Source organism: Mustela putorius, unplaced genomic scaffold (genome assembly GCF_011764305.1).
Source record: "Mustela putorius furo isolate JIRA1106 unplaced genomic scaffold, ASM1176430v1.1 tig00000196_pilon_pilon_pilon, whole genome shotgun sequence".
NCBI lineage: Eukaryota > Metazoa > Chordata > Mammalia > Carnivora > Mustelidae > Mustela > Mustela putorius.
In genome coordinates, this window is record NW_025421310.1 from 10,894,686 (window position 1) to 10,919,843 (window position 25,158).

The 25,158-nt window shown below is 52.9% G+C and overlaps 2 protein-coding genes across 10 annotated transcripts; one reads left to right on the top strand and one right to left on the bottom strand.

The window, feature by feature from the left end:
- Nucleotides 1-1,039: 1,039 nt before the first annotated feature.
- TEAD2 (TEA domain transcription factor 2) lies at nt 1,040-15,755 on the top strand. 4 transcript variants are annotated; one of them, XM_004767334.3, is made up of 13 exons: nt 1,040-1,141; nt 2,831-3,068; nt 3,372-3,436; nt 3,926-3,988; nt 5,122-5,133; nt 5,357-5,464; nt 5,567-5,625; nt 8,570-8,634; nt 9,575-9,723; nt 12,549-12,722; nt 13,281-13,442; nt 14,120-14,272; nt 14,982-15,755. In XM_004767334.3, the coding sequence occupies exons 2-13, from the start codon at nt 2,837-2,839 to the stop codon at nt 15,093-15,095; spliced, it is 1,356 nt and encodes a 451-aa protein (XP_004767391.1). In that variant the 5' UTR covers nt 1,040-1,141; nt 2,831-2,836; the 3' UTR covers nt 15,096-15,755. The 4 variants fall into 4 exon arrangements, with proteins under 4 accessions (XP_004767391.1, XP_012919486.1, XP_012919485.1 ...); XM_013064032.2 differs by having other exon boundaries at nt 13,281-13,403; XM_004767335.3 differs by having other exon boundaries at nt 1,095-1,181.
- On the bottom strand, nt 15,746-21,320 carry CD37 (CD37 molecule). Of its 6 annotated transcripts, none has more exons than XM_004767330.3 (9): nt 21,186-21,320; nt 20,422-20,496; nt 20,228-20,300; nt 19,234-19,358; nt 19,059-19,133; nt 18,422-18,526; nt 17,580-17,816; nt 17,127-17,210; nt 15,746-16,133 (listed from the first exon to the last, which is right to left on the bottom strand). In XM_004767330.3, exons 2-9 carry the CDS (start codon nt 20,488-20,490, stop codon nt 16,056-16,058), a joined length of 846 nt encoding a protein of 281 aa, XP_004767387.1. In that variant the 5' UTR covers nt 20,491-20,496; nt 21,186-21,320; the 3' UTR covers nt 15,746-16,055. The 6 variants fall into 6 exon arrangements, with proteins under 6 accessions (XP_004767387.1, XP_004767385.1, XP_044932973.1 ...); XM_004767328.3 differs by having other exon boundaries at nt 20,422-20,576; nt 21,186-21,297; XM_045077038.1 differs by lacking the exon at nt 21,186-21,320 and adding an exon at nt 20,774-20,911.
- Nucleotides 21,321-25,158: the final 3,838 nt, after the last annotated feature.

Here is a 25,158-nt window from a genome sequence, read left to right on the forward strand (position 1 = left end):
GTTAACCACACCCACCGTCAGACCATGCCCCTGCCGGGTGACCCGGGCCTGAAGACTTAGTGTGGCCTGTATTCTCGGATCTTGGCCCTTGTGCCCCACTCCAGTTCAGATGGCAATGCCCTTTGATTTAGAGCCGTGCCCCCACACGTGGGCCAGTCCTCTGTGCCCCAGGTCTCGCAGCCAGACCCCTCAGTTCCATTCTTCGGCTCCCAGTACCCAAGTCTGAACACTGTGGTTCATCTACCCTCGATTTGTATTTTCCTCTGAATTTTTGGGATTTGAAACGATTTCTGCATTCAACAGAGTGCCATGTCGGGACGCTGAACGGGAGCCCTCTTCCGTTCCACTAAAAAGCCCACCCTCCCTGGAAACTTAAATTTAGCCCTGTGTTCCACCTTCCAAGGAGCCCGGAATCTAGGCTCCCTTCGCCTTAGGGTCCCAGAGTCCGGACCCCAGGCCCCTCTATTTCTCTGAGTTTAAACATCCAACACCTCCTCTTTAAGGGACCCAGGAGTCGGGGCCCTAGCTCCTCTCCGCTCGGGCTTCGACGGTCTCTCCTGGTTTGGGACAGCTGCCACCCCAGTCCACTGACGCGTGTGTTTGTTTGCAAGAATCTGCACTCCCGTGGCGCTCCAATAAACTCCCGGTCCTCTCGCCTGCCTCTCAACTCTGGCAAAGTCACGGGAAGCCCACCCTCACATACCTTAATCCTCAAAACTATATTTGAGGCTGAACAGAAAAGATCTTTTGTGTTCTTATCATTCTCACATCCCCAACATACAAACACACTAGAGAGCAGTCAAAAGTCCAGGCTCCCAGACTCCTGCTCCTTCAGACCCACGTTTCTTGGCCCCCATCAACCTCCTCCCTGGAATCTGGGAGTCCGGATCCCCCATCTCTCTCCACTCCAGAGACGCAAGCATCCGAATCCCGAAGTTCCTACCAAGCCTAAGCTAGACTCCACCTTTGCCAAGCAAAAATCCTCCTCCAAACTGTCACCCTCGGATCCCCCTTCCCTGTGTCCGGCGCCCGGGCCCGCCCCCCCCTCCGGTCCCTCCCACTTTTCCCAAACAAAGCTCCCGGGCAACTTTCTCCTCGCAGAGCCCCGCCCGCCCGCGGCTCCCCAGCCCCAGGCCGGGAGGTAGGAAGGCGCCGGCGGGAGTCGGGGATCCAGCTTTGGGGTGTGTGAGTTGGGGTGGGAAGCTACGAGTTATGAGTTGAGGTGTTTGCGGGAGGGTCTGTGAATTGCTTGGCGCCCTCTTTTTGCCCGCGGGCCCGAGTTGGCGCTTGGGACCGAGTCTTAGTGAGGTGTTGGAACTTTCGCCGGAGTTGGGGTGTCTCTTGCTGGGTCTGAGTTTGGGATTGTGCGCTCGGGAGTGGGTGAGGGCTGGGGACTTGGGCGGCTGTGTCCGGTGGGTGCGAGTGTATGCGGCGGTGTGGGTATGAAGTGAGAAAGGACCCCGTGCGTGTTTCTGACCGAGTTGGTTTCTGTGTGTCATTTGTGGACGCCTGATCCTCCTAATGGAGAAAGGAGGCCTCCGGGGTGGCATAGGGCCGGGCTACAGTGCTTTCTGGATCTTCAGTCTTGTCTCTTCGGAAGTTTGGGGCCTGGGGCGGGAAATTAGTAGGGATCTTTCTTACCCGGCTCCTCCGTCCCTTTGTCTGGCCACATGGGGGAGAGCTGGGCTGGGATTTGGGCCTACGGGGGTCCTGAACGCCTCAGCGCCACTGGACTCGGCCTGGGGTCTTTGTCTGTCTCGGCCTGGGCTCCAGGGTCCGAGAGAGGAGGGGGATGGGAGCCTGGACTCTGGGGTCCTGGGAAAGCTGTGGAAGACGTGGAGCCGCCCGGGAGGCGGGATCTGACTGTATTGGAAAAAGTTTTCCCCTGTTCCTGGCCTCCGGAAAGTCACTGGGAACTTGAGTTGGATCCGAGCCCACGGCGCAGGGGGAGGGGAGGGAAGGGGCGGGGCCGAGGGCCAGAGGGGAGGCGCCCTTGCCGGCCAGCCCCTCCCCAGATGGGGGTTGTGCGAAACTGGGGGAGGGGACGCCTGGGCCCTTTGTTCTGGCTCTCCTGATGGCAGGGCGCCCTTGCCCCCCAGTTTGTGGTTCTGTGGGTCTTTCCTGGTCTGGGCTTGAGTTTTTGCCCTGAGTCTCTGTCCCTCCTCTCACTGGCTCTCTGTCCCCTTCTCTCTGGCCCTCTGTCCCCCTCTTTCTCTGGGTCTCTCTGCCTCCACTCTCTGGGTGTCTGTCCCCCGATACTGGATCTCTGTCTCCCCATCTCTGGAAGTCTGTCTCGTGATCTCTGGGTCTCTGTCCCTCTCTCTCTGGACGCCCCCTCCCCCTCAGTCTTACTAGGGCTGGGGCCCCTCCTCCTTCTTTTCTGGCAGCTGCTGTTCACATCCTAGCACCTGTTCTTGGGGTGGGACTGAGAAGATCTCATCCACAGCTCCTTTCCCTGCAACTAGGCCCCGACTCCTGTCTTCTTTCAAACCAGTAATCCATACCCGAAGCTTCGGCCCTCATGTGCCATGCGCCCCAGGCATTACTTGGGGGTCTTCAGGACTTCACCACACCCCAGGCTCCCCTGGAAACACAGAGGACACTCTCGCCCTCAGCTGTCCCTAACCCTAATCGAGCCCCCTTCTGCAGGATTTAGGAGTCCCGGCCCTCAGCCTCCTGCTTCCCTCAGACCCAGAAATCCAGGCCCCCTCACCCTCTCCTCCCTCAGACCCAGCAATTGGAGCCCTCACTGCCCTGCATCTCTCTGTGGTTTGGGGGGGGCGAGGGCGGGGTGGGGGGAGGCACCTTGCTGAGCTCTGTGTTCCTCCAGGCCCAGATGGGGGAACCCCGGGCTGGGGCCCCCCTGGACGATGGCAGTGGCTGGACAGGAAGTGAGGAAGGAAGTGAGGAGGGCACCGGCGGCAGCGAGGGGGCTGGGGGTGATGGGGGCCCGGATGCAGAAGGAGTGTGGAGTCCGGACATAGAGCAGAGCTTCCAGGAGGCCCTGGCCATCTACCCACCATGTGGCCGTCGGAAAATCATCCTGTCTGATGAAGGCAAGATGTATGGTGAGTCAGCCCCTCTCTTTTTCCCTGGCCCCCGCTGATTAAGACTCAGGTAGCAGCTGGCATCGCTGTTGGCACAGATGAGGAAACTGAGGCACAGAAGGGTAAAGTGGTTTGCTTGAGCTGGGATTTGAACCTGGCAGCCCGGCTCCAAAGCCTGCGGCAGGAAATCTCCCACAGAGCTGGGATGATCTGTAGGCTGGCTTGCTTGCAGACCTCTGGCAACTGTTACTTCTCCTTCCCTGGTGTGGTGTGTGTTGAGAGGTCCCATGAAAGTCTAACTCTGTCCCGTCTTTGACTCTTCAGGTCGGAATGAGCTGATTGCCCGTTACATCAAGCTGAGAACAGGGAAGACCCGAACTCGCAAACAGGTGTCAGGACTGACTTGTGGGCCTCTCTCTGGGGTGGGCTTGTCTTCTTGGGGTGAGGGTGGGTGAGCATCCTGTGATGGGCAGGTTCAGGTTCAAGGAGGATCTGGTTCATGTTTTTTTGTCTGTCTTGTTGGCACCTCTGTGAGTTTGCTCTGCTGTGCCTGTTTCGGTCTGGATCTCTTAGCAGCTGTGTTAGCAACAGGGACTAAGGTAGAGAGACTGAAAGATCCAAAGAGAGAAGATGAGGAAAGGAAAGGAGGCCTGGATTTGCTGGGTCTGGGGGAGATCAGTTGTGTAAGTGGCTAGAAGAGACTAGCCTCTGTGGACACGTCTGTGTTAGCATGTGCCTGAGATAGCTAACTTGTTCTGTGCGTTCGTCATCGTTCATGTTCTGGGAGCTCTGGGGGCCATCTGGAGGGTGGGAAGGCAGAGGGAATTCAAGGGGCCAGTGGCTCTGTCCTGAGTCTGCTTCTCTGTCACTACCCCCAGGTCTCTAGTCACATCCAGGTTCTGGCTCGAAGGAAATCAAGGGAAATCCAGTCCAAGCTCAAGGTATGGAGTGAGGCAGACACACCCAGAGAGAGCGGGCAGAGACCCTGAGAGTGGGGGACAGAGAGAGGGATACAGAGACCCAGAGAGAAGGGGACAGAGATCCAGAGGAGAGGTCAACAGAAATCCAGAGAAAGGGGGACAGAGAGGCCCAGAGTGGGTAGCAGAGAACCAGAGATGGGTACAGAGTCACATGGAGATGTAGACAGAATGAAGAAGTAGAGATCCCAGTCGGGGGCCGGTGGTTAGTGGCCCAGCAAGCTGGGTGGATAGAGGTCCTGGGAGAGGAAGAGATTTGTAGAGAGAAGGGGACAGAGATTTAGCTCAGGACAGGCAAGAAGGATAGGGTGTTGGGCCTCTCCTCTGGCTACTGCTGTCTTCCTTCTCCCTCTCCTTTCCTCTCCTCCTCCTGGTGTCCTCCCTTTCCCCTCTTGTACAATGAGGACCTCCTCTTCATCTCTTTCTGGCTCATCTTCCCAATTTTGGTCCCCACGTGGCTTGCCTGTCATTTCTGTGTCCAGAAATCTTCATTTTGTTTGGCAATTTTCACATCCTTTTTCTTCATCTGCTGGATTTCTGGTTTCCTCTTGGCCCGAGACCCTCATTTTCTTCCCCACTAGGGTGTGGGGTCTTCTCTGCCTCTTCCTTCTCTTCTTTTGGATATGGGGACCATGACTTCCTGTCCCCCCCTCTTTTTTTTAATACTCAGAAGCCTTCCTCTGCTTTCTCTCCAGATCCAAAAAACCTTCACTTCTGGTCTTTTCTGGACCTCATGGTCCCATCTCTGTCCTGTGTGGGCTAGGAAGTGTCCACTGTGTATCCCTCTGGGTCTGAAGTTCTCACTTCCTGTTGCCTACATATCCAGAAACCTTCACTTCCAGCTCTTTTTTGGACCTAGAAACCCTTATACTGTATACTGTCCTTTATTCTGGGTATAGGAACTCCTTTTCCCCTCTAGGCTTGGGCCCCTCTACTTCCTGTTCCATATTCATCCTTGCTTCTCCTTCCTCCCATTTTTCAGCCCAGGGTGGTGAAACTATAGGGTTTGGGAGGGCAGGAAGGTGAGAATCCAGGCCTCACTTCCTAAGTCGTGTTTTCTTTCCTCCTCTGGCACCCTCCCCCACCCCCACGGGCAGGCCTTGAATGTGGTAAGTCCCCCTGCCCCTCCTCCCACCCGCTGCTTTACCCCAGACATGCCTAAGGGGGCCAGGAGGGGCAGGGGGCCACAGAAGAAAGATTTGCGCCCTCCCCCAATCCTTTGCCTGGACTCCCCATCTCTGCATCTCCCCATGCTTGCCCTCCCTGGCGTTGACCCACCCTGCTGTGTCGACTGGGATTCCCCATTAACATGGACCTCAACTTCTCCTCTAGGACCAGGTTTCCAAGGACAAGGCTTTCCAGACCATGGCCACCATGTCCTCAGCCCAGCTCATCTCAGCACCTTCCCTGCAGGCCAAACTGGGCCCTGCTGGTCCTCAGGTGGCTGAGAGATTGTGGGGCTCAGAACTGGAGGGGGGTGGGCTGTGGTTTCAACAAGGCACTGAGTGACCCCCACCCCCCCTTTCTTTGACTCTTTTCCAGGCTTCAGAGCTTTTCCAGTTTTGGTCAGGGGGCTCTGGCCCTCCCTGGAATGTTCCAGAGTGAGTACTCTCTATTTTGGCTCATCACCCCCATTTCCCCCATTCCCTCTAGAGAGACATTTCTTCACCTGCTTCTGTAGCCAGCTATCTGGATTTGAATCCTGGAGAGGAGGCTGGGGTGCGGGTCTGGAGAGGAGGACGAGGCTTGACTTGGGATACTAGGGGGTGGGGGGGCAGGGCATAGAGAGTCCAGAGAAGGGGTTTCACGGGCTGAGAAGGAGTGGGGAGGCAAGGATAGTGCCCAGGGTCTGGTGGTGACTGGGATTGGTGACAGTCTGTTGATGGGTGACCTGGGGGAGGAGCAGGTTTGGAGAAGAAAGGAGCTTAGTGTGGGACTGGGTGAATGTGCGGGGACGGGAGGATGTCCGTGGGGAAAATGGCATTCCAGTGAGATTTGGTGGTCCCAGAGGCTCATGGGAAGGCGTGTTCTCATCCTGTAGGGATGTTCTTAGGCCTGAGGGGAGAGCAGGTGTCTTCTCTCAGATTCAAAAGGAAGGAAATGGGTCCCCGAGGTACATGGGAATGTCCATTTCAGCCCTGAGAGAGCCCTGAGGGTGACAGAATGTGTTTGTTGCCTGGAAGAAGAGAAACAGGCCCCAGAGACTCATGGGAAGGGCAGTTTTCAGTCCAGAGAGGAGCCAGGGGATCCAGGCGGGGCGTTGGGGGGGCCATGTGGCCACAAGACCGTGAGGAGTGGTGTTGGGGGTGACAAGTGAAGTGACATGCTGTGGGATCCAGCTTCCAGGGAGGGAAGAAATTTCCCCTGTGAGGTGCTGGGACTCAGGAAAGGGTCAGAACAAGTCCCCTAGGCAGAAGGAATTGGAGGCTTGCAAGGAGGGGGCTAAGCTGGAAGGAGGGGTGGGTCAGCGAGCACTGCTCTGGGCACTGGGGTCCCACCTGTAGGGGAGCTGATAGCCAAAAGGGAGAGATGAAGGTTAATTAAATCATCACCCACCTAAACACAAAATGAAAGAGAATGTGATGTGCTCTGAAGAACTGCAACAGGTTCTGGGCTAAGGGAGAGAATCCTGGGGATTTCTGTGCAGAAGTAATGGTGAAGGCAGAATAGGACGTGGCCAGGTGAAGAATGGGGGTTGGTAATATTTTAGGCAGTCAACACAGCATGTGCCAAGGCCCTGAGGTAGGAAAATTTGGTGAGTTCCAGGAAATGAGAAAATGTATTCAGCCACTGGCCAGTCAGTTGAATGTTTATTGAGAACCTATTAAGTGCCTGGTCCTCTGCTTACACTGGAACACAGGATTAAACAAGTTAGACAGGATCCCTGCCTTCATGGATCTTCCATATTTGGAGCAGGGTCCAGGAAGGGGGTGGGTGCGCAGACCGACAATAAACATGTAAACAAATAAGCATTCATAAGAAAAGAATCAATGTGGGAAATAAAACAAGGTGTTTGTGCCCTCTTTAGTCAGGGGTCAAGAAGGGCCTGTCTGAGGAGGTGGTGTTTGGCCAGCAGCCTTGATGATATGAGATTAAGTCAGTAGGTAGGGTCCTGGAATTTAGATTTCAGAATGGGGATGCTGAGTACGAGGGCAAGGCCCCTGGGAGTGAGGGGTCTGAAAGTCCCTGGAATTTGTGTCTTTTTCTGATTCTGGTCTTTTGACTCTTTTTTTTTTTTTTTTAATATTTTTAGTTTTTTTTTTTTTTTTTTTAAGATTTCATTTTGCTTTATCTTATTTTTATTTATTTGAGAGAGAGAGACTCTCAGGCAGACACCATGCTGAGCAGGGAGCCCAACATGGGTCTCCATCCTATGACCCATGAAATGATGACTGGAGCCAAAATCAAGAGTCAGACGCTTAACTGATTAAGCCACCCCAGCGTCCCTTAAGATTTTATTTTTTAAGTATTTTTTTAAAGATTTTATTTATTTATTTGACAGAGAGAGAACACAAGCAGGGGGAGCAGTAGGCAGAGGAAGAACGAGAAGCAGACTCCCCGCTGAGCAAGGAGCCTGATGTGGGGCTTGATCCCAGAACCCTGGAATCATGACCCAAGCTGAAGGCAGGCACTTAACCCACTGAGCCACCCAGATGCCCCAAGATTTTATTTTTAAGTAATCTCTATACCATATGTGGGGTTTGAATCCATAACACTGAGGTCCAGAGTCTCAGGTGCCCCTTGTCTTTTGATTCTTGACCTCTTCCTGACCTCCGACCCCAAGTGTTGTCTCCATGGCCTCCGACCTTTCAGTCTCAATCATCTCCTCAGCTACCCATGGCTAATTGGCCTCTAGAGCCGGGCTGTCAGATACCACGGTCCCTAGCCTCATGCAGTCACTGAATTTTAAGTCGATTAAAATTAACTTAAAAATTCAGTCCATTGGGCACTCTAGCCACATTCATGCTCAGTAGTCATGTGTCATGTGTTTGGTGGCAACAGGTGGCTAATGGCTACTGTACTGGACAGTGCAGATACGGAACATGTCCATCACTGAAGGAAGTTGGATTGGACAGAGTCTAGATTGGACATGTAGACTCTGTTACACTGCTTCCCCACCCTGGACATTGGACCGATGTCCCATCTCGTAACCCTTGGTCATTTTCTCCTTACCCTCCTCTTTCTCCACATGGGCTCTCCCTTGTGTTCTTTCCCCACCTCCTGAGATCCTGTTTCTCTTCTCTTTCTGCCATTTTGTGAGAGGCACTGAAATGCTGTCAACAAGACCACAGGTTCTGTAGTAGGGACTGACTTGGATTTGAGCCCAGGCTCCTCTGTGCCCCAGCTCTGTGATGGTGTGTGCCTCAGTTTCCTCCTATGCAAAATGGGAAGAGGAATAATTGCACCTAACCTCCTAGGGTGTGAGGATTCTGTGAACTTTTGCACATTACGTGCTAGCAAAGGATCTGGCATGGTCCCTGGTAAACCTTAGCTGGTACAGTTATCTTCCTACCTTGCTGACCCCCAGCTTCCTTTCTCCCTCAGCGTGAAGCCATTCTCACAGACACCGTTCTCCTTGTCACTGACCCCCCCATCTACTGACCTCCCAGGTAAGAGTCTGCTCTATACCTGCCTTGTCTCCCCTCTCTCCCCAACCCCAACTGCTTTTTTCTTCACCTTCCACTGATCAGGGCACGCATTTCTACAGAGGTCCAGATCTGAGGCAAATCTTGCAGGGGGTATGGAAAGATGAGTGATAGAATTTGTAGTGGTTAAGATCATGGCCTCTGAATTCAGACACACTGGATTTGTGTTCTGCCGCGTGCTAGCCTGGAAGACATGGGGAAGGTGTATTTGTCAAGATTCTTTCAGATGCAAGTGCAGAAACTCAAATCAAGCTCAATGACTTAAAAAAAAAAAAAGGAATTTACTGGTTTAGGTAACTGCTATTTCAGGAGTGGCTGGACGGCTTCAGGCATGGCTGGATCCAGGGGCTGATGTAGTCCTAAGAACACACACTGGTGAAAGAGAACTTGAGGGTTCCACAGATTTCATCAAATCGCAGTGCTTTTGGCTACAAGTAACAGAATGCCCAAAGTAATAGTGCCTTAATTAATAAAGGCCTTAATAATTTCATATAACAAAGAGTCTGGACGCGGGGTGCTCTTACGCTGTCTCAGCAGCTCAGCGATATTGGGACTGGCATTTGTATAGGTCCCTTGGTCTCTTTCTTAACGTCCCAAGATGGCTGTTGTGATTCCAGGCATCATGTCTCAAGCAGGACTTGACCAGGGCCAAAAGCTTTCTCCTCCCAAAGTTCTGTCTTTTTCATTCAGGAAGAAACTCCTTCTCAGAAGCCCCTCAGCAGATTTCCCCTAACGTCTCATTGGCCAGGACTGTGTCACATGGCCATCTCTAGTTGCAAGGGAGGCTGGGAAAGTGAGTATTTAGCTTTTTTAGCTTCTAAGCGGAGGCAGGCAAGAGAGAAGAGTGCTCTATGTATTCAATACACATTAAGGATTTTTGTCCTTTTTTTTTCTCTCTTTCTAGGGTACGAGCCCCCCCAAGCCCTGTCACCCCCTGCCCTGCCCCCACCTGCCCCATCACCCCCAGCGTGGCAGGCTCGGGCCCTGGGCACTGCCCGGTTGCAGCTGGTGGAGTTCTCAGCCTTTGTGGAACCTCCTGATGCAGTTGATTCTGTGAGTGCAATTTTAGAATCATCACTGGCCGGGGAGGGCAGGGGCTGGAGGTTGGAATACAGAGGGTGATAGCAAGGGAAAGGGTAAAGCATTGGTTCTCAAACTTTAGCATGTCTCAGAATAGCATGGAGGGCTTGTTGAAACATAGATTGCTGGGCCCTACCTTCAAATTCTGATTCGATAGGTCGGCGTGGGGCTTGAGAATTTGCGTTTCTAACGTGCTCCCAGGCGATGTTGATGCTGCTGGCCTGGGGACCACACTTTGAGAACTGCTAGCGTGAAGGAACTGGATGGTCGTGGGGTCACGGTTGGGAAGGTCAGAGAAACTTGCCAGGTCATTGCTTGTTCATTCAGTAAACGTTTTTGAGGGCCTGCCGTGTGCCAGGCATTGTGGTGGAGACTGGGAACCTGGAAGAGTAGATCCTGTTTCTAGACTTGAGCGTTTCCTGGGCTAGGATAGAGCTAGATAGCATATTAGTCATGGTGGGTTGACTGTTCGCAGAAATAACCTTAACTTTCAGGAAATGAATGTAACACCAGTTTCTCACTCATGTAACATTTCCGTGTAGGTGTTCAAGTAGGAGCCTTCCATGCAGTGATTCAGAGAATTCGGGCTCCTTCCGTTTTGTGGTTCTGACGTTTTCTAGGGCTTCAGAATCTGCTGCTGGATTCCCTGCATCTGGCCAGCAGATGGTGGAAGGGAGAGACCAAAAAATCCTGCAGACTTTTTATGGGTCTGGGTTGTAAGTGGCAACTATCAGGTTCTGCTCACATCCCATTGGCCAGAATTTAGTCATATGGCCACACCTCACTGCAAAGGAGTCTGGGAAGTGTAGTTTAACTGTGGGAAAAGGAATGGGGAGTTTGTGAACACTTAGCAGGCTCTGCCACAGCCACATAAACACCAATTGCTGTGTATGGTGGTCCTAAAAAACCCAAGTTGAAACCCTCTCATTTCACTTGGAGCAAAGGTAAAGTCCTTTCAGTTGCCCACAAGGCTCTGCATGATCTGATTCCTATTCCTGCTCTGTCCTCACCTCCTGCCCTTATATCCTTGCCCACTCTCCTCTGGTCACACTGGCCTCCATGCTTTTTCTCAAACACTCCATGCTTTTTCTCAAACACACATCAAGGCCTTTGCATCTGCTGTTCTTGCCACCTTGAATATGTGTTCACAGATACCGCCACTGTCTCTCTCCATTCATTCAGGCCTCTGCTTATCTTCTCAGATTGGCTTTCCCAGACTGTTTTATGGAAAATACCCACTGCCATCATGCTCTACTTCTTTACTATTCTTTTTTTTTTTTAAAGATTTTATTTATTTATTTGACAGAGAGAGATCAGAAGTAGGCAGAGAGAGAGAGAGGAGGAAGCAGGCTCCCTGCTGAGCAGAGAGTCCAATGCGGGGCTTGATGCCAGGACCCTGGGATCATGATCTGAGCCGAAGGCAGAGGCTTTAACCCACTGAGTCACCCAGGCGCCCCTGCTTTACTATTCTTTATTGGGAATTTTTTTTCATAGCGTTCATCACTCTGAAATTTATATTATCTGTGGGTTGATTTTTATTAAAATTACCTATCTTTGCGAGTAGACTCCAGGAGAACCCCATCCCCATGATGTTAGGGACTTTGTCTTCTAGCCCTACGGCCCAAAATAGTGTTTGCACACAGTAGGTCTCCCAATAGATGTCCATTGAACAATGAGTATGTGCTGGGATAGGGGAAGCTCAAGTTTTTGTGGGTGTAGAGAGGAGACTTTTTTTTGTTTTTAAATTTCTGTTTATTTATTTTCAGAGCATAAGCAGGAGTGTGGGCAAAGGGAGAAGCAGGCAAGGAGTCCATTGTGGGACTCATCCCAGGACCTTGGGATCATGACCTGAGCCCAAGGCAGACGCTTAACCTTAAACTGAGCCACCCAAGCATTCCCCAGAGGAGTCATTCTGCCTGGGAAGTTAGTCAAGGCTTCCCTGAAATGACAACATTTGAGTTGGGCTTTGAGGGTTATGTAGGAGTTTGCCATGTGCTGAACTTTATATTGCAGGTACAGAGATGAAAGCAGCATGAAGTATTCAGGGAAACACATAGTCCAATAACGTATGGGAGCTGGTGCAGCTGCAGATAGGTGGGCAGGTGCCAGTTCTGGAGGAGCTGGCATTGCCAAGTTGAGGGATCTAGGCTTTGTCCTGAGGGTGATGGGCAACTATAGAAATGAGAAGTCTCATCTGATTGTGATCAAGTGAGGCTTCCAGGAAGAGGCAGATTTGCATAGACTTGGGCCTTGGAGGATGGAGGGAAGATTTGTAATGCAAAAGAAGATGGGGAAAGTATGAGGATTTTAGAATCTGGACAGAAAGTGATAAGAATGGGGACAGGTCGGGGGTCTTGTGGGCTAAGTGGATTCCATCCATCTATCTACCCATCCATTGATTGAACATTTGGGACCACCTATTCAGTGTAGGGCCAGGTTGAAGGAGTGTGGGGTTTGTCCTAGGTGCTCTGGGGAGCCACAGGGAGATTGTGAGCAGGGGAGGTCCACGGTCAGCTGTGGGGATCTGTGAGGGATGACCGGAAGAGTGGAGATTGGAGCCTGGGAGGCCAGGGTGGAGGCTGGGGAGAGAGTGGAGAGGATGGGGCTGTGGGGATGGAAAGCAGGGGACAGGACTTGGGGACTAAGGTGCCGTGGGACAGAAGGGAAGGGCGACAGTGCTTGGGAGTCAGGCCCAGTGTCTGGGTGGACAGTGTGAATCTGCTCGTGGGAGCTGGGGGCAGTGAGCACCCAGGGTGCAGCCCATCTCCCACTCCTCACCCATGGCCCACCCTTCTCAGTACCAGAGGCACCTGTTCGTGCACATCAGCCAGCACTGCCCCAGCCCTGGAGCACCCCCCCTCGAGAGTGTGGACGTCCGGCAGATCTATGACAAATTCCCTGAGAAAAAGGGTGGCCTGCGGGAGTTGTATGATCGTGGGCCTCCTCATGCCTTCTTCCTGGTCAAGTTCTGGGTGAGTTCTGCTGCCGAAACAAAGTGCCTGCAAGTCACGTGGTCTCCCATGGAAGGGGATGCTCAGAGCGTAAGCCCCCTTTGGAACAGGGAACAACAAGCAGTTTTACCCCCAGGATGGGATGGATAGGACTTGGGCCTCCAGGCCCCTTTGCTAGGGAGTAGCCACTTGCCTTAACAACCAGGGTCATGAAGGGGTGGGGAGGGGAAGGTTACTAGTGAGTAACCTGCCTCCTTAATAACCAGGGCCTTGGAAGGGGCTGAACTCCCGAGTTGGGGGCTTCAGGAGAAGAAAATTGAATTCTTGGTCTCCTCTGTTGGGAGGACTATTACTGGAGAGAGAGGGTCAGGACCATTTCAGGGAGCCAGGCTTCTCTAGTACCAATTGAAGGGTGGGTGTTTTCCAGAAACAGGCCCATGGATACACCGGGCTTTGAATGCAGAGGAGGGGTAGGCAGCTGCAGGGCTGTGGGGGAAACCAGGCCATGGAGCAGAATTCCCACTTGAGAAGAGTCCCCATCATTTATAAGGAATCTACCTGTGCCTCCCCACCCCCCAGGCGGACCTGAACTGGGGCCCGAGTGGCGAGGAGGTAGGGACCGGCGGCAGCAGTGGAGGCTTCTATGGAGTGAGCAGCCAGTACGAGAGCCTGGAGCACATGACCCTCACCTGTTCCTCCAAGGTCTGCTCCTTTGGCAAGCAAGTGGTGGAGAAGGTGGAGGTGAGGCTGGAGGGGTGGAGCTCTGGGCAGGTGAGCGCCCAGGCACATGCCACTTTTGGGGTACAGACTGAAGGGATCAGAGCCACAATAGCTCCTGCACTTGGGGTGGGGAGTTGTCCTATCATCTTTGGGGTTTTCATTTATGCATGGGCTTAGAGCTGATATTGTGTCCCCAAGTCACATGTAGGGGTTATTTTCAGGGTTCAGAGATGATGTGTGGTACGGAGATTTATAGTCACTAAGATTCAAAAGGGTCTTATGGGTATAGAGGAATCTGTAGGGCAAGGAGGTTCGGGGGTCGCACTGAGGGATCGCTGAGGGCCTGAGGGGTCTTGAACTCAGAGGTCAAGTACAGTTTGGAGACCTAGTGGAGGGGAGGGTCTTTGGAGGGTGTGAGGGTATCTTAGGGCCTGGGGGTCAGAGCAGTCCAGAGGTCTCAAAAGGGTCAGAGCACAGTTTTGAGAGGCTGGAGGGGTCCCTCGTTTGCAGGCTCAGGGATCCCAAATCGAGGACCCATGGGTCCAGGTCCCATCTCTGCCATACCACAGTTGGAGTGATGGTGGGGATGACGGTAGTGGGGAGTGGGCATGGCATTGGAGAGGCACAGAGTGCCTGGGGCAAGCCCTGTGTCTCTGGGTCACTGCCCTGCCCACTCTGCGCCCCCCACCCTGGTTCAGACGGAGCGTGCCCAGCTGGAGGACGGGAGGTTTGTGTACCGCCTGCTGCGTTCACCCATGTGTGAGTACCTGGTGAATTTCTTGCACAAGCTGCGACAGCTGCCTGAGCGCTATATGATGAACAGCGTCCTGGAGAACTTCACCATCCTCCAGGTGAGGCACTGGGGCTGGGCCGAGCAGGGCAAGCAATGGGGTGGGGAGTGCCTACAATGGCCCTTGGCCCAGGGACCCTTGCATGGGGGCGGGGGCGTGACACAGGGGGAGCCTACAGTTGAGCCTTTGTTTAGGGGACCCCTTTACCCAGGAAACTGATGTGGTGGGGATTCCACAGCACTCTCATTTAGGGGGATTCCCCCTCACTGGGGAAACGGACTTAGAGGGCATCCCACGGTGGATTCTTGGTTTAAGGGACAAGCCCCCGTTTCACAGGGAACCTAACCTTAGCCCAGGGGACATGATATGGTGGGATCCCCCTGAACTCTGGTTAACTTTGGAGATTTTGAGAGAGTTGAAGGGAGAAGGGAGAGAGAATATGAAGTAGACTCCACCCTGAGCACAGAGCCCAATGTGGGGCTCGATCTCAGAACATGAGATCATTACCAGAGCCGAAACAAGGAGTTGCACGCTTAGCTGAGTCACGCACGCACCCCTACTTTGGTTAACTTTGCTATGCCATCCAATGGGAGGCCCCTCACTGCCGACGCTCAGATGGGGAATTGGACATGTCATGCATCCCCTTGACCTAGGGAATGTGATATGGTGGGGACCTCTTTCCTAGGTATCCTGTGGTACCCCGGGAAGGGCACAGTAGTCTCTGCTCTCCCTTTTGTGCACAAACCCTTTCTCTTGGCCTCCTTGGCAGGTGGTGACAAACAGAGACACCCAGGAGCTGCTGCTCTGCACCGCCTATGTCTTTGAGGTGTCCACCAGTGAGCGGGGGGCCCAGCATCACATTTACCGCCTGGTCAGAGACTAAAAGGGGACCCAAAAATGACTCACCCCCCAGATTACCCTCCTCCCAGGAAAGACCTCCAGCTTACTTCATGCTCATTTGGGGAGGGGGCTGCTCTGTGTTAGAGAGGACCTTACAAGCTGGGGGGTGAGTTGAAAAGATGGATCCTGATATTGGGACCTCACGGTGGTGTCTGAAAAGGACAGATGGCTCCAGATCATCAGGGACTGGGGACAGAAGTGAGACAGCCCCGAAGTACAGCACTGGTTTCTCAGTCTCTAACAGGCGCCCTCCCGCAGCTTGGTTCTGGATGTTTTTGGATGGTCTTAGAAAGTATGTTGGTTTGTCCCTCTGTTTTTTCAGCACCCCCCTCCCCTTTCCCAATCTGCCTCTCTTTACCAAACCTAACCCTGTGACCTTGAGATCAAATATTGAAGGTTAACCCTTTGTGCAGGAGCAGAGCCAGGTGGGCCCTGAAAATATTTTTTTTTTAATATAACAAGAGATATTTATAAGTGGGTATTAGGGTCGTGACTTTTTCTCAGCTGGACAAACAGTGGGGTGAGGCTTTTAAATCTCATCCTCTCTTCTCAACAAGATGTAGGCTATATACTGTGTTGCCTCCCCTCGCCCGCAAAGTGTGTTGGTTTGTGTTTTGACAGAGGATAAAACTATTTTACCAAAGCGCAGGGGATTTATTTGGGGTTTGGGTGAAAATAATCCTGTGGGAGGTGGTAAGCCAAAAGATGAGGCAAGGAAATGAGGTATCTTTGGGGACAGGAAGCTGGTGGCCGGAAGCCCCAGGTCCCGCGGGAGAGGTGACAGCAGCTGGGCAGGCAGACATCTGAGTCCCCCAGGGAAATGAGGAGGTGGAGGATTCAGCGGTTGGGGCAAACTGGGGATTGAACAAATATTTACAGACCACAGGGAAGCCCCTAGGGCACTTGAAGGGGACGGGGCAGGGCTTTGGGAAGAGACTGGGGCCTAGCGGTACCGAGCGAGCCGGTCGTAGACTTGGTCCAGGTTTCTGCACAGGAATATCGAGAGCGTCATGAAGCTGAGCTATAGAGAAAGGAGACCTGGTCAGAGAGGTCCACAGGGTCCGGCGAGGGGTACTGGGGTAGGGATGGTGGGTGTTCCGAGGGAGAAAAAGGGGGTAGTGCCAGGGGAAGAAAATTAAGTGTGGAGATTCGGGAGGGGCGGAGAAAGGTGAGGTTAGAGGGGGAGCTCAGCCAGGTTGAGAAAGGTGGGTCAGGGATGGGAATTTGGGGGCTTGGGGTAGACTACCAAAGATGCGGGGGGTGGGGAGGATGGAAAGAAAGGGAACAGGGTGGGGTAGGGAGTATTCAGCTGCGTCTAGCGCAGGTTCAAAGTTTGGGAAGGAGTGAGATCCGGAGCTAGCCCAGGGTACTTTATTCTGGAGGCTCATTTGTCTTTCTCACTGCCTCGGCTGCTAATTCCACCTCGACCTCCACCTCCTCGCCCGCGCTCCCGGTCTCAGGTTGTTCCTCGTCTTGATCCCAAAGCGGCCAGGGCCCCAGGGCCACGGGCAGCTTGCCCTGTGGGGACTTGTCCCCCCAGTTGGGACAGGCATCCGCCATGCCCCAGCCACCCCACAGACCGCCGCTACGCCCGCTGCTGCTCAGTACACCACAGCGCCCGCCGCCGCCATCAGCACTAGGTCCAGGCCCGGGGCTCGAACCACAGGCACCCAGCACCTGCCGCTGGCGTTCCCCGCGGAGCGCCCTGCGCAAGAGTAGCAGGCTCAGCCCCGCCACACTCACCTGCAGGGAAAGGGGAGGGATATTGCGGCCACGAGCAGGGGGCAGGATCGCTAAGGAGGGCCAATGAGAGCTTCGCAAGGGCGGGAGGGAACGCCTACTTCCTGCGTGCAGCCAATCGGGGCTTGCAAGGGGTAGGTCTCCCGCGTGCAGGCGGAGAGGCAGGAGAATATGAATGGGCTGATGCTCTAGGCTTGCCCCTTTCCCAGGTGTTTGGGGTAGGGCCATCTAGGGATTGTAGGGCCAATTGCGAGTGGGGGCTGGACCAAATTACCTCAAGCAGACCGACACCTAGACAAATGCCCACTATGGAGATGAGGTTGTTGTGCAACCATTTTTGGAGGCTCCGCGCGCAGCCCTGGGAATGTGGGATAAAGTTAAAAGTAGGGTCTTTCTGGGATTCGCCCTCAAGCCCGTGCCCACTGTTCTCCTTAGCCTAGCCTTCACCCCTCTTTCAAGCGACGCCTCTCATCCTAGTTAGTAGGGTTCTCTAGTCTCCAACTCGCCTGGTCCCACCCTCCTCGCCTTTTCTTTTAGGCCCCGCACCTACAACCCGGGTCCCTCCTAGGGCCCCCCACCCCTCCTGATGTGCCCCTTTCTCATAGCCCCACCCTTCAGACCCTTCCCTAGTCCAGCGGCTCCGTCTCCCGGGGGAAGCAAGCCCAGACCGCAGCCCTACCCCCGCAGAGGGCGCTCCCCTTTTTAGCGGGCTCCAAGCCCTCCCCACCTCGCTGTAGATATTGCTGTTTGCAGGAACCACGCAAAGGTCAGTACTGTGCCGGGGCCGCGCCAGGGGTCCGGGCCGGCTGAACTGGGGGAAGGAGAGCTTATCGAAGACTGCGGAGTCATTGGTCGCCGATGAATTATAGCAGGAGCAGGGCACGCGATGCACCTCCGACTCGTTGCTGATGAGGCTGGGGATACTGAACCAGTCCCGAGGAGAGTTCCAGCCGCAGCAGCGCAGCTGCGAAGAGGGACGGGAGTCAAAGGGACAGGGACTGGAGGGATTCAAGATGATTTGGGGTTTCAGGGGACTGGATGATGTGTATGAGGTCGTGTTGGGGAGCAGAGGGCTAGATAGTGGGCACGGCGGGGGGGATGGCGGGCTAGGCTTGGGGGCATTAGGGGAACATGGGGTTGGGAGAGACGAATCACGGGCCACCTGGGGCTGTGGGAGGAGCTGCAGAAGACTGGTGGGCAGTGCAATTCAGCCTAGGTAGGGGACATTTTGATGGGAAGGCAGGGCCACGTGAATAACCAGGGAATGGAGTCTCACGTGGGCCGGGTCCCCTGGGGCCAGAGTCACTAAAGATCAGGGAGTTGGGTCACGCTAGGGCCTTGGGTCTGAGGGCGAAGTCTTGTCGGGGCAGAAAACGGAGCCTCTCCAGGGTCTGGGAGCTGGAGGGAAATGGCCACTTCTGGGGGCGGGGTGACATTGGGGGTGCGGTAGGGTTACCAGAAGGTAACCCTACCCCACACCCGCTTCGTTGGGGCAGGGGGCAGAGCTACGTCAGAATCCCAGAGCTAGAAGGAGGGATAAGCATCTGGGCAAGCGGGGACCTCACGCACCTGGAACTGCACGTAGTCCCAACTCTCCTCCGCCGCCGACTCCTCCGGACGCGAGCGGTAGTTCTGGATGGTCTCCAGCACGATTTCCTTCACCCTCCGCTCCAGCTACGAGGCGGAGAGTGAGGCTGGATTGTGAGGCTGGCTTTCCACCCGGGTTTGCCCCTACCCAGTCCAGCTACTCCCGGGCTTTCTCAGTCCCAAGGGGTCCCCGCGCGGTTTGAAGGCGCTCTCGATTTCTCACTGAATGGCTAGCTAGGTCTCTGTTCCTCAAAATCTGCCCGTTTCTACCGTCCTTCTGTTCCCCCGCTATCTCCCACGGTCTCTCATTAGGTCTCTGTCTCTCTGGGAGGCACCCGTTTTTCCCCCCATTTTTTTTTTTTTTCTGTTTGTTTCCCCTTGGATCTCTGTCTGTCTTGCTATGTCTGTTTTCCTCCATCCGCGTCGTCGTGATCTTGCTTTGAATCTCCTTGTCTCTATCTTCCTGTGCGTCTTCTCTGTGTCCCTGTCTCTCTCTGTCTTCCTCTGCCTGTCACTGTTATTTCCCTTTGTCCTTGTCAGTTGTGTCTGCTTTTGTTTCTCTCTTTTTCCACCACCCCCATACATTTGGGGGGAGTGTGGGAGGGGAAGCCAAGCTCACCCGCATCCGCTGAGTGGAGATGAGGATTCCCAGGGTGATCTGCGTGGCAAACAGGAGCAGAAGTATCCCAAAATACTGGTGGGCAGAGTGGAGAGGTCAGACTGAGCGCCCCCCCCACCAGGATACAGAGGCTGCCAGGGCTCTGTTTGAGGGGGGATGTGGACAGGGGACTCACCAGGCCCAGGAGGCAGCGGAGCTCCTTCAGGGACCCCACACAGCCCAGGAGAGCAAGGCCCATGGTGAGAATTCCTGAGATGGCCAGGGCCTTGGACCAGATCTGCAGGGGCACGAAGGACAAGCCTGGGGGAGGTGAGAGGCGGTGACATGGTGCTCAGGCGCACAGCTCCAGGAAGCCCCATTTCCCACCCACACAGCCATTCAACTGGGGAGCAGTATTCTGGGGAACTCTCTGGGTGTCTGTCCCTGCCACATGTTGAGTCTCTATTCCTCTCCTTCTGGGATTCTTTGTCTTCTTCTCTCTGGGACTCTGTCCCTTCTGAGTCTCTGCACCCCCCACCCCCCTGCTCTTTGTTTCTGCTCTGGATCTCTGTCCCCTTTCTCTCTGGAGGCCGTTTCTTCCTCTTGCTCTCAGTCTCTTTCCTCCACCTGCGCCTCTTCACCCCCAGCAGTTTCAGTCCCATCACTTGATCTGTGACATTGGATCACTAAAACCTCCCTGAGGGCCAGGAAAAGATCTCTATTCCTTAGGGTTATTTTAAGAGACACATGGGAGGCACGCGTTCAACACTGTCCTCAATACAGGGCAAACACTTATTAAATCTGAACCATTAGGATCGTGACTATTATTCTATTACGACTCTCCTATTATTATTAGTGTTCTCTCTGCTTTTCTACTTCTTTGCTGTGTAACATCCAGCAAATGACATCCCCTCTCTGAACTTCAAGAGAGGGGAAGGTTTGTGGGAGGGTCTGATAGTCATCTGCATGAGCTCTACCGCCTAGGAAGTGCCTGAGAAATGGCTATTACCATTTTTTATTATCATTCATATGCACAATTCATTTGCCAGAGGAAGACTGCAGGGGCTAAGAGCAGTGGCAGGCTGTGAAACAGAACCTGGGACAAGGGAGACCCCCTAGGACGTCACCTGGGAGCAGACCAGGTCATGCTTGCTCCAGGAGGCCCTCCCCGATGGCCCTGGCCCCCTCACCTACAAAGGACACGAAGCTGGTCTTGTCAATGAGTATCCAGATGCCAAAGCAGAAAATAAGGCTGCCTAGGACCTGGCAAGAGGAGATGGGAATATGGCGGTGGGCAAAGGCGAGGGGGACTGGGGAAGGTATATCAGGTCAGGGGGCTGGGGCAGGGGCTGGGGCTGGGTTGGGCAGCCATGTGGCAACTCACGAAGAAGAAGAGGTTGAAAACGAAGAGGAGGTATTTGATGAGGCTGAGGCAGCTGTCCTGGGCCGACATCTTCACCTAAGAGGGGTCAGCAGCCCGTGGGAGGGACAGAAGAGAAGAGGTGTTGGGCCCGGAGGAGACGAGCAGAAAGACAGAAGCTGTGAGAGACAGAGAGGGAGAAAGGAAGAACACAGAGAAAGAGGAAGTCTCTCCGCGGCAACCCCCCCCACTCCCCCACCCCCCCCACCCCCCGCCAGCAGTGGAGCCCCACCCCCTCCCTCTACAGGCGAGGTGGCTTTCTGGTCTGTTTCTGCGCCCCCCCTGCCTCCCTCACCTGCCCCACTGGGACACACACCTGTGCTGGAGGGGCCTTGGAATTTTTGGGCACCAAGGACACGCTGGGTACTCCCTCCCAGGTCTCCATGGTTCAGGCTGGGGGACCCCTGAGCTCCTTGCATCCACCTACTCTGGGCACCAGGACCCCAGGCCAGCCCTAGACAGCAGCCGACCTCACAGACACTCTGACCTCACTGCCTGCTAAGCTCTGCCGTCTCTGCATCTCTCTCTGTCCCCCCCACCCCACCCCTTCCCAGCCCTCAGCCTCTCGTCCTCCCTTTTCTGGGTCTTTGTTCCCTTCTGTCTAGGTCTCTGTCCCTCCCTGCCCTCCCTTCCCCGCAAACCGCACCCGCCCCCCCGCATCTATCTCCTCCCTCTCTCTGGCCCCTTCTCTCTGCAGGCCAGTCCTTTCTCTGCTTATGTGCCCCCACCTTGTCATGGGCCCCCTCTCAGAGTCTGCATCCTGTTCTTGGCAACAAGTGTAGAGCGCAGTGCTCCCGCATGCTAGGGCAGGGCTTGGGCACCTGGGGGAAGTGAAAGTGCTGCAGTGCCCCCAGTGGGAAGGTCCCTGGGAGTAAGGGGGGAGTGGTGGCTGGGCAGTGCCTAAACACCCAGAGAGGAAGCTGAGCCTCTAGCAGTACTTCCTGCATCTGCACTGGGGCCCCAAGAGGGGGAGGCTGGGGAGGAGTTAGGATTGAACCCGGGACCTTGACAGTTAGATCTATGTCTGCCCCTGCTTGCTTGTCTCCAGACCTGAGCCGCACACCCCGAAGCCTCTGAAAGTGCCCCCTGTTGCCCCATGGCCTACTCTTGTCAAGCCAGATTTCCATGTTTGGGGATGTTCCTGTCATCCTGACATCCACCCAGGCCTTGGAAAACCAGTGCCTCTTAGAGACTCAGCACCCTCTCTTGCTGAGAGATCTCATCTACTTTTTTTTTTTTAAGATTTTATTAAAAAAAAATTATTTATTTATTTATTTGACAGAGATCACAAGTAGTCAGAGAGGCATGTAGAGAGAGAGAAAGGGAAGCAGGCTCCCTGCTCCATCCCAGGACCCTGAGATCATGACTTGAGCCACCCAGGCTACTCCTCCACTTTTTTTTTAAGACTTCAAATGCAGAGGTGCCTGGGTGACTCAGTTGTTAAGTGTCTGCCTTTGGCTTGCTTGGGTCGTGATCTGGGGGTTCCGGGATCAAGTCTGGAATTGGGCTCCCTGCTCAGTGGGAAGCCTGCTTTTCCCTCTCCCACTCCTCTTGCCTGGGTTCCCTCTCTGGCTGTCTCTCTCTCTGTCAAATAAATAAAATCTTTTAAAAAAAGCTCCAGGGGCGCCTGGGTGGCTCAGTGGGCTCTCTGCTCTCTGCTCAGCGGGGAGCCTGTTTCCCTTTCCCTCTCTCTGCCTCTCTCTTTGCCTGCCTCTGCCTGCCCGTGATCTCTGTCTGTCAAGTAAATAAATAAAATCTTAAAAAAAAAAAGCTCCAAATGCAATTTATTTTCTTATTAATGTCATAAAAATCAATTCATATTAATAGTTTTCTGATGTTTGGCACTGGACGTTCTATTTTTCCATTACTGAGGAATAATTGATGATTTTAATTGTACATATTTCAAGTGTACAACATGATGATTTTCTTCTTTTAAGATTTTATTTACTTATTTGACAGAGAGAGATCACAAGTAGGCAGAGAAGCAGGCAGAGGGAGAAGGGTAAGCAGGCTCCCTGCCAACCAGCGAGCCCGATGTGGGGCTCCATCCCAGGAACCTGAGATCATGGCCTGAGCCGAAGGCAGAGGTCCAACCCACTGAGCCACCCAGGTGCCCACAACATGATGATTTTTTAAAAGTATTTTATTTATTTATCAGAGAGAGAGAGCACAAGCAGGGGGAGTGGCAGGCAGAGGGAGAAGGAGGCTCCCCACTGAGCAAGGGACCCTGATGTGGGGCTCGATCCCAGGACCCTGGGATCATAACCTGAACTGAAGGGAGACACTTAACTACTTGAGCCACCCAGGTGCCCAACAGGGAGATCTGATAACATATACACTGTGGAATGATTACCAAGCTCAAGATAACACATTCATCATTGCACAGAGTTAACTTTTTTCTTCTTTTGGTGGTGAGAACCCTTAACAGATATCCTCAGCAACTTTCTAGTGTGCAATACTGAATTATTAACTATAGTCACCATGCTGCACATTAGATCCTAAGAATGTATTCTTCTTTTAACTGAAAGTCTGTGCCCTTTGACCCACATCTCCCCATTTCCCCCATGCCCTATCCCTGGACAGGCACCATTCTACTGAGTCTATGAACTTGGCTTTTAAAATTTTTGTTTTTGAGATTCTACATTTAAAATTTATATTCTTTTTTTTAAAAAGTATTTATTTATTTATTTGACAGAGAGAGATCACAAGTAGACGGAGAGGCAGGCAGAGAGAGAGAGAGAGGGAAGCAGGCTCCCTGCTGAGCAGAGAGCCAACGTGGGACTTGATCCCAGGACCCTGAGATCATGACCTGAGCCGAAGGCAGCAGCTTAACCCACTAAGCCACCCAGGTGCCCCTGAGATTCTACATTTAAAAAAATTTTAAAAAATTTTATTTATTTATTTGACAGACAGAGATCACAAGCAAACAGAAGGCAGGGAGAGAGAGAGAGAGGAGGAAGCAGGCTCCCCGCTGGGCAGAGAGCCCGATGTGGGGCTCGATCCCAGGACCCTGAGATCATGACCTGAGCTGAAGGCAGAGGCTTTAACCCACTGAGCCACCCAGGCGCCCCGAGATTCTACATTTAAATGATCCTGTGCAGTATTTCTCTTTCTGTATCTGGCTAATTTCACTTAGCACAATGCCCTCCAGTCTCAACCATGTTGCAAATGGGAGGATTTCCTTCTTTTTCATGGCTAAATAATATTTCATTCTCTCTCTCTCTCTATGTGTGTGTGTGTGTGTATGTATTTTTTTGTATCCTTCTTATTTTTTTTTCTCCTCTGACTGGAAAATATCAAGAGATCTGTCTTCAAGTTCACAGATTCTTCCTTCCTTGGTGGGCCAACCCCTGGGTGGCTGCCCTCATTCTCTCTCTCCTTCTTTCCCATACAGCACATCATTCCCTAATCTAATCCTTTCTGCCTCTTGCTTCTCTACTTTCTCCACTTTTCTCTGTATGATTGAGTTGGGCTGGCTTAGGATTTGTGCTCTCCCTCCTGGACCCAAACCTCATGCTCCTCCCTGGTCTTAGTCTCACCCCTCCATCCATTCCCCACATGGCCTGAAAGGGTCTTTTGAAACCTAGACTCAGTTTCTATAACTCTAAGTCCAAATCTCACTCAGGACACTGGTCCCTCATCCCTTACCCCTCAGCTCCCCTTCTAAGCCAAATTTAAGTCCTCTATGTTCTACTACTAACACACATTTCAGATCCATCCACTTGTCTCTTAGCCACCATCCTAATCTAGGCTCTCATCATTTTCCACACAAATAAATACCATTACTTCTGTACTGATTGTAGTGGGTTGAATGGTGATACCCTGCCCCTCCCCTCTCAAAAGTTATGTCCATGCTAAAGCAGTCTTTAAAAAGAAGTATAAAAATCTCAGACTTCAAGATACATCACAAAGCTGTAGTAATCAAAACGGTATGGTACTGGCACAAAAATAGACACATGGACCAATGGAACAGAAGAGAGAGCCCATGGGGTGCCTGGGTGGCTCAGTCGGTTAAGCATCCAACTCTAGATGTAGGCTCAGGACATGATCTCAAGGTTGTGAGACTGAGCCCTGCACTGGGCTATGTACTCAGCAGGTCTTCTTGGGATTCTCTTCCTCCCCCTCAGCTCCTCCCCTCCCTCATGCTCACTCGCTCTCAAATAAATAAATAAATGGTCCCTGGATGGCTCAGTTGTTAAGCATTGGCCTTCAGCTCAGGTCATGATACCAGAGTCCTGGGATCGAGCCCTGTATTGGGCTCCCTGCTCAGAGGAAAGCCTGCTTTTCCCTCTCCCACTCCCCATGTTTGTGTTCCCTTTCTCATTGTCTCTCTCTCTGTCCAAAAACAAACAAACAAAAAAACCCACAAAAAACCCCTTAAAATAAATAAATAAATCTTAAAAAAAAAAAAGAATAGAGAGCTCAGAAATAAACCCATGATTATATTGTCAATTAATCTTTGACAAAGGAGGCAAGAATATTCAGTGGGGAAAAAGATAAATGGTGTTGGAAAAACTGGACTGCTTTCTCATACCATATGCAAAAATAAACTTTGGTACTACATCAAAATGAAAAGCTTCTGCACAGCAAAGGAAACAATTGACAAAACCAAAAGACAACCTACTGAATGGGAAGAGATATTTGCAAATGACATATCCAATAAAGGCTTAGTATCCAAAATATATAAAGAACTTACACAAC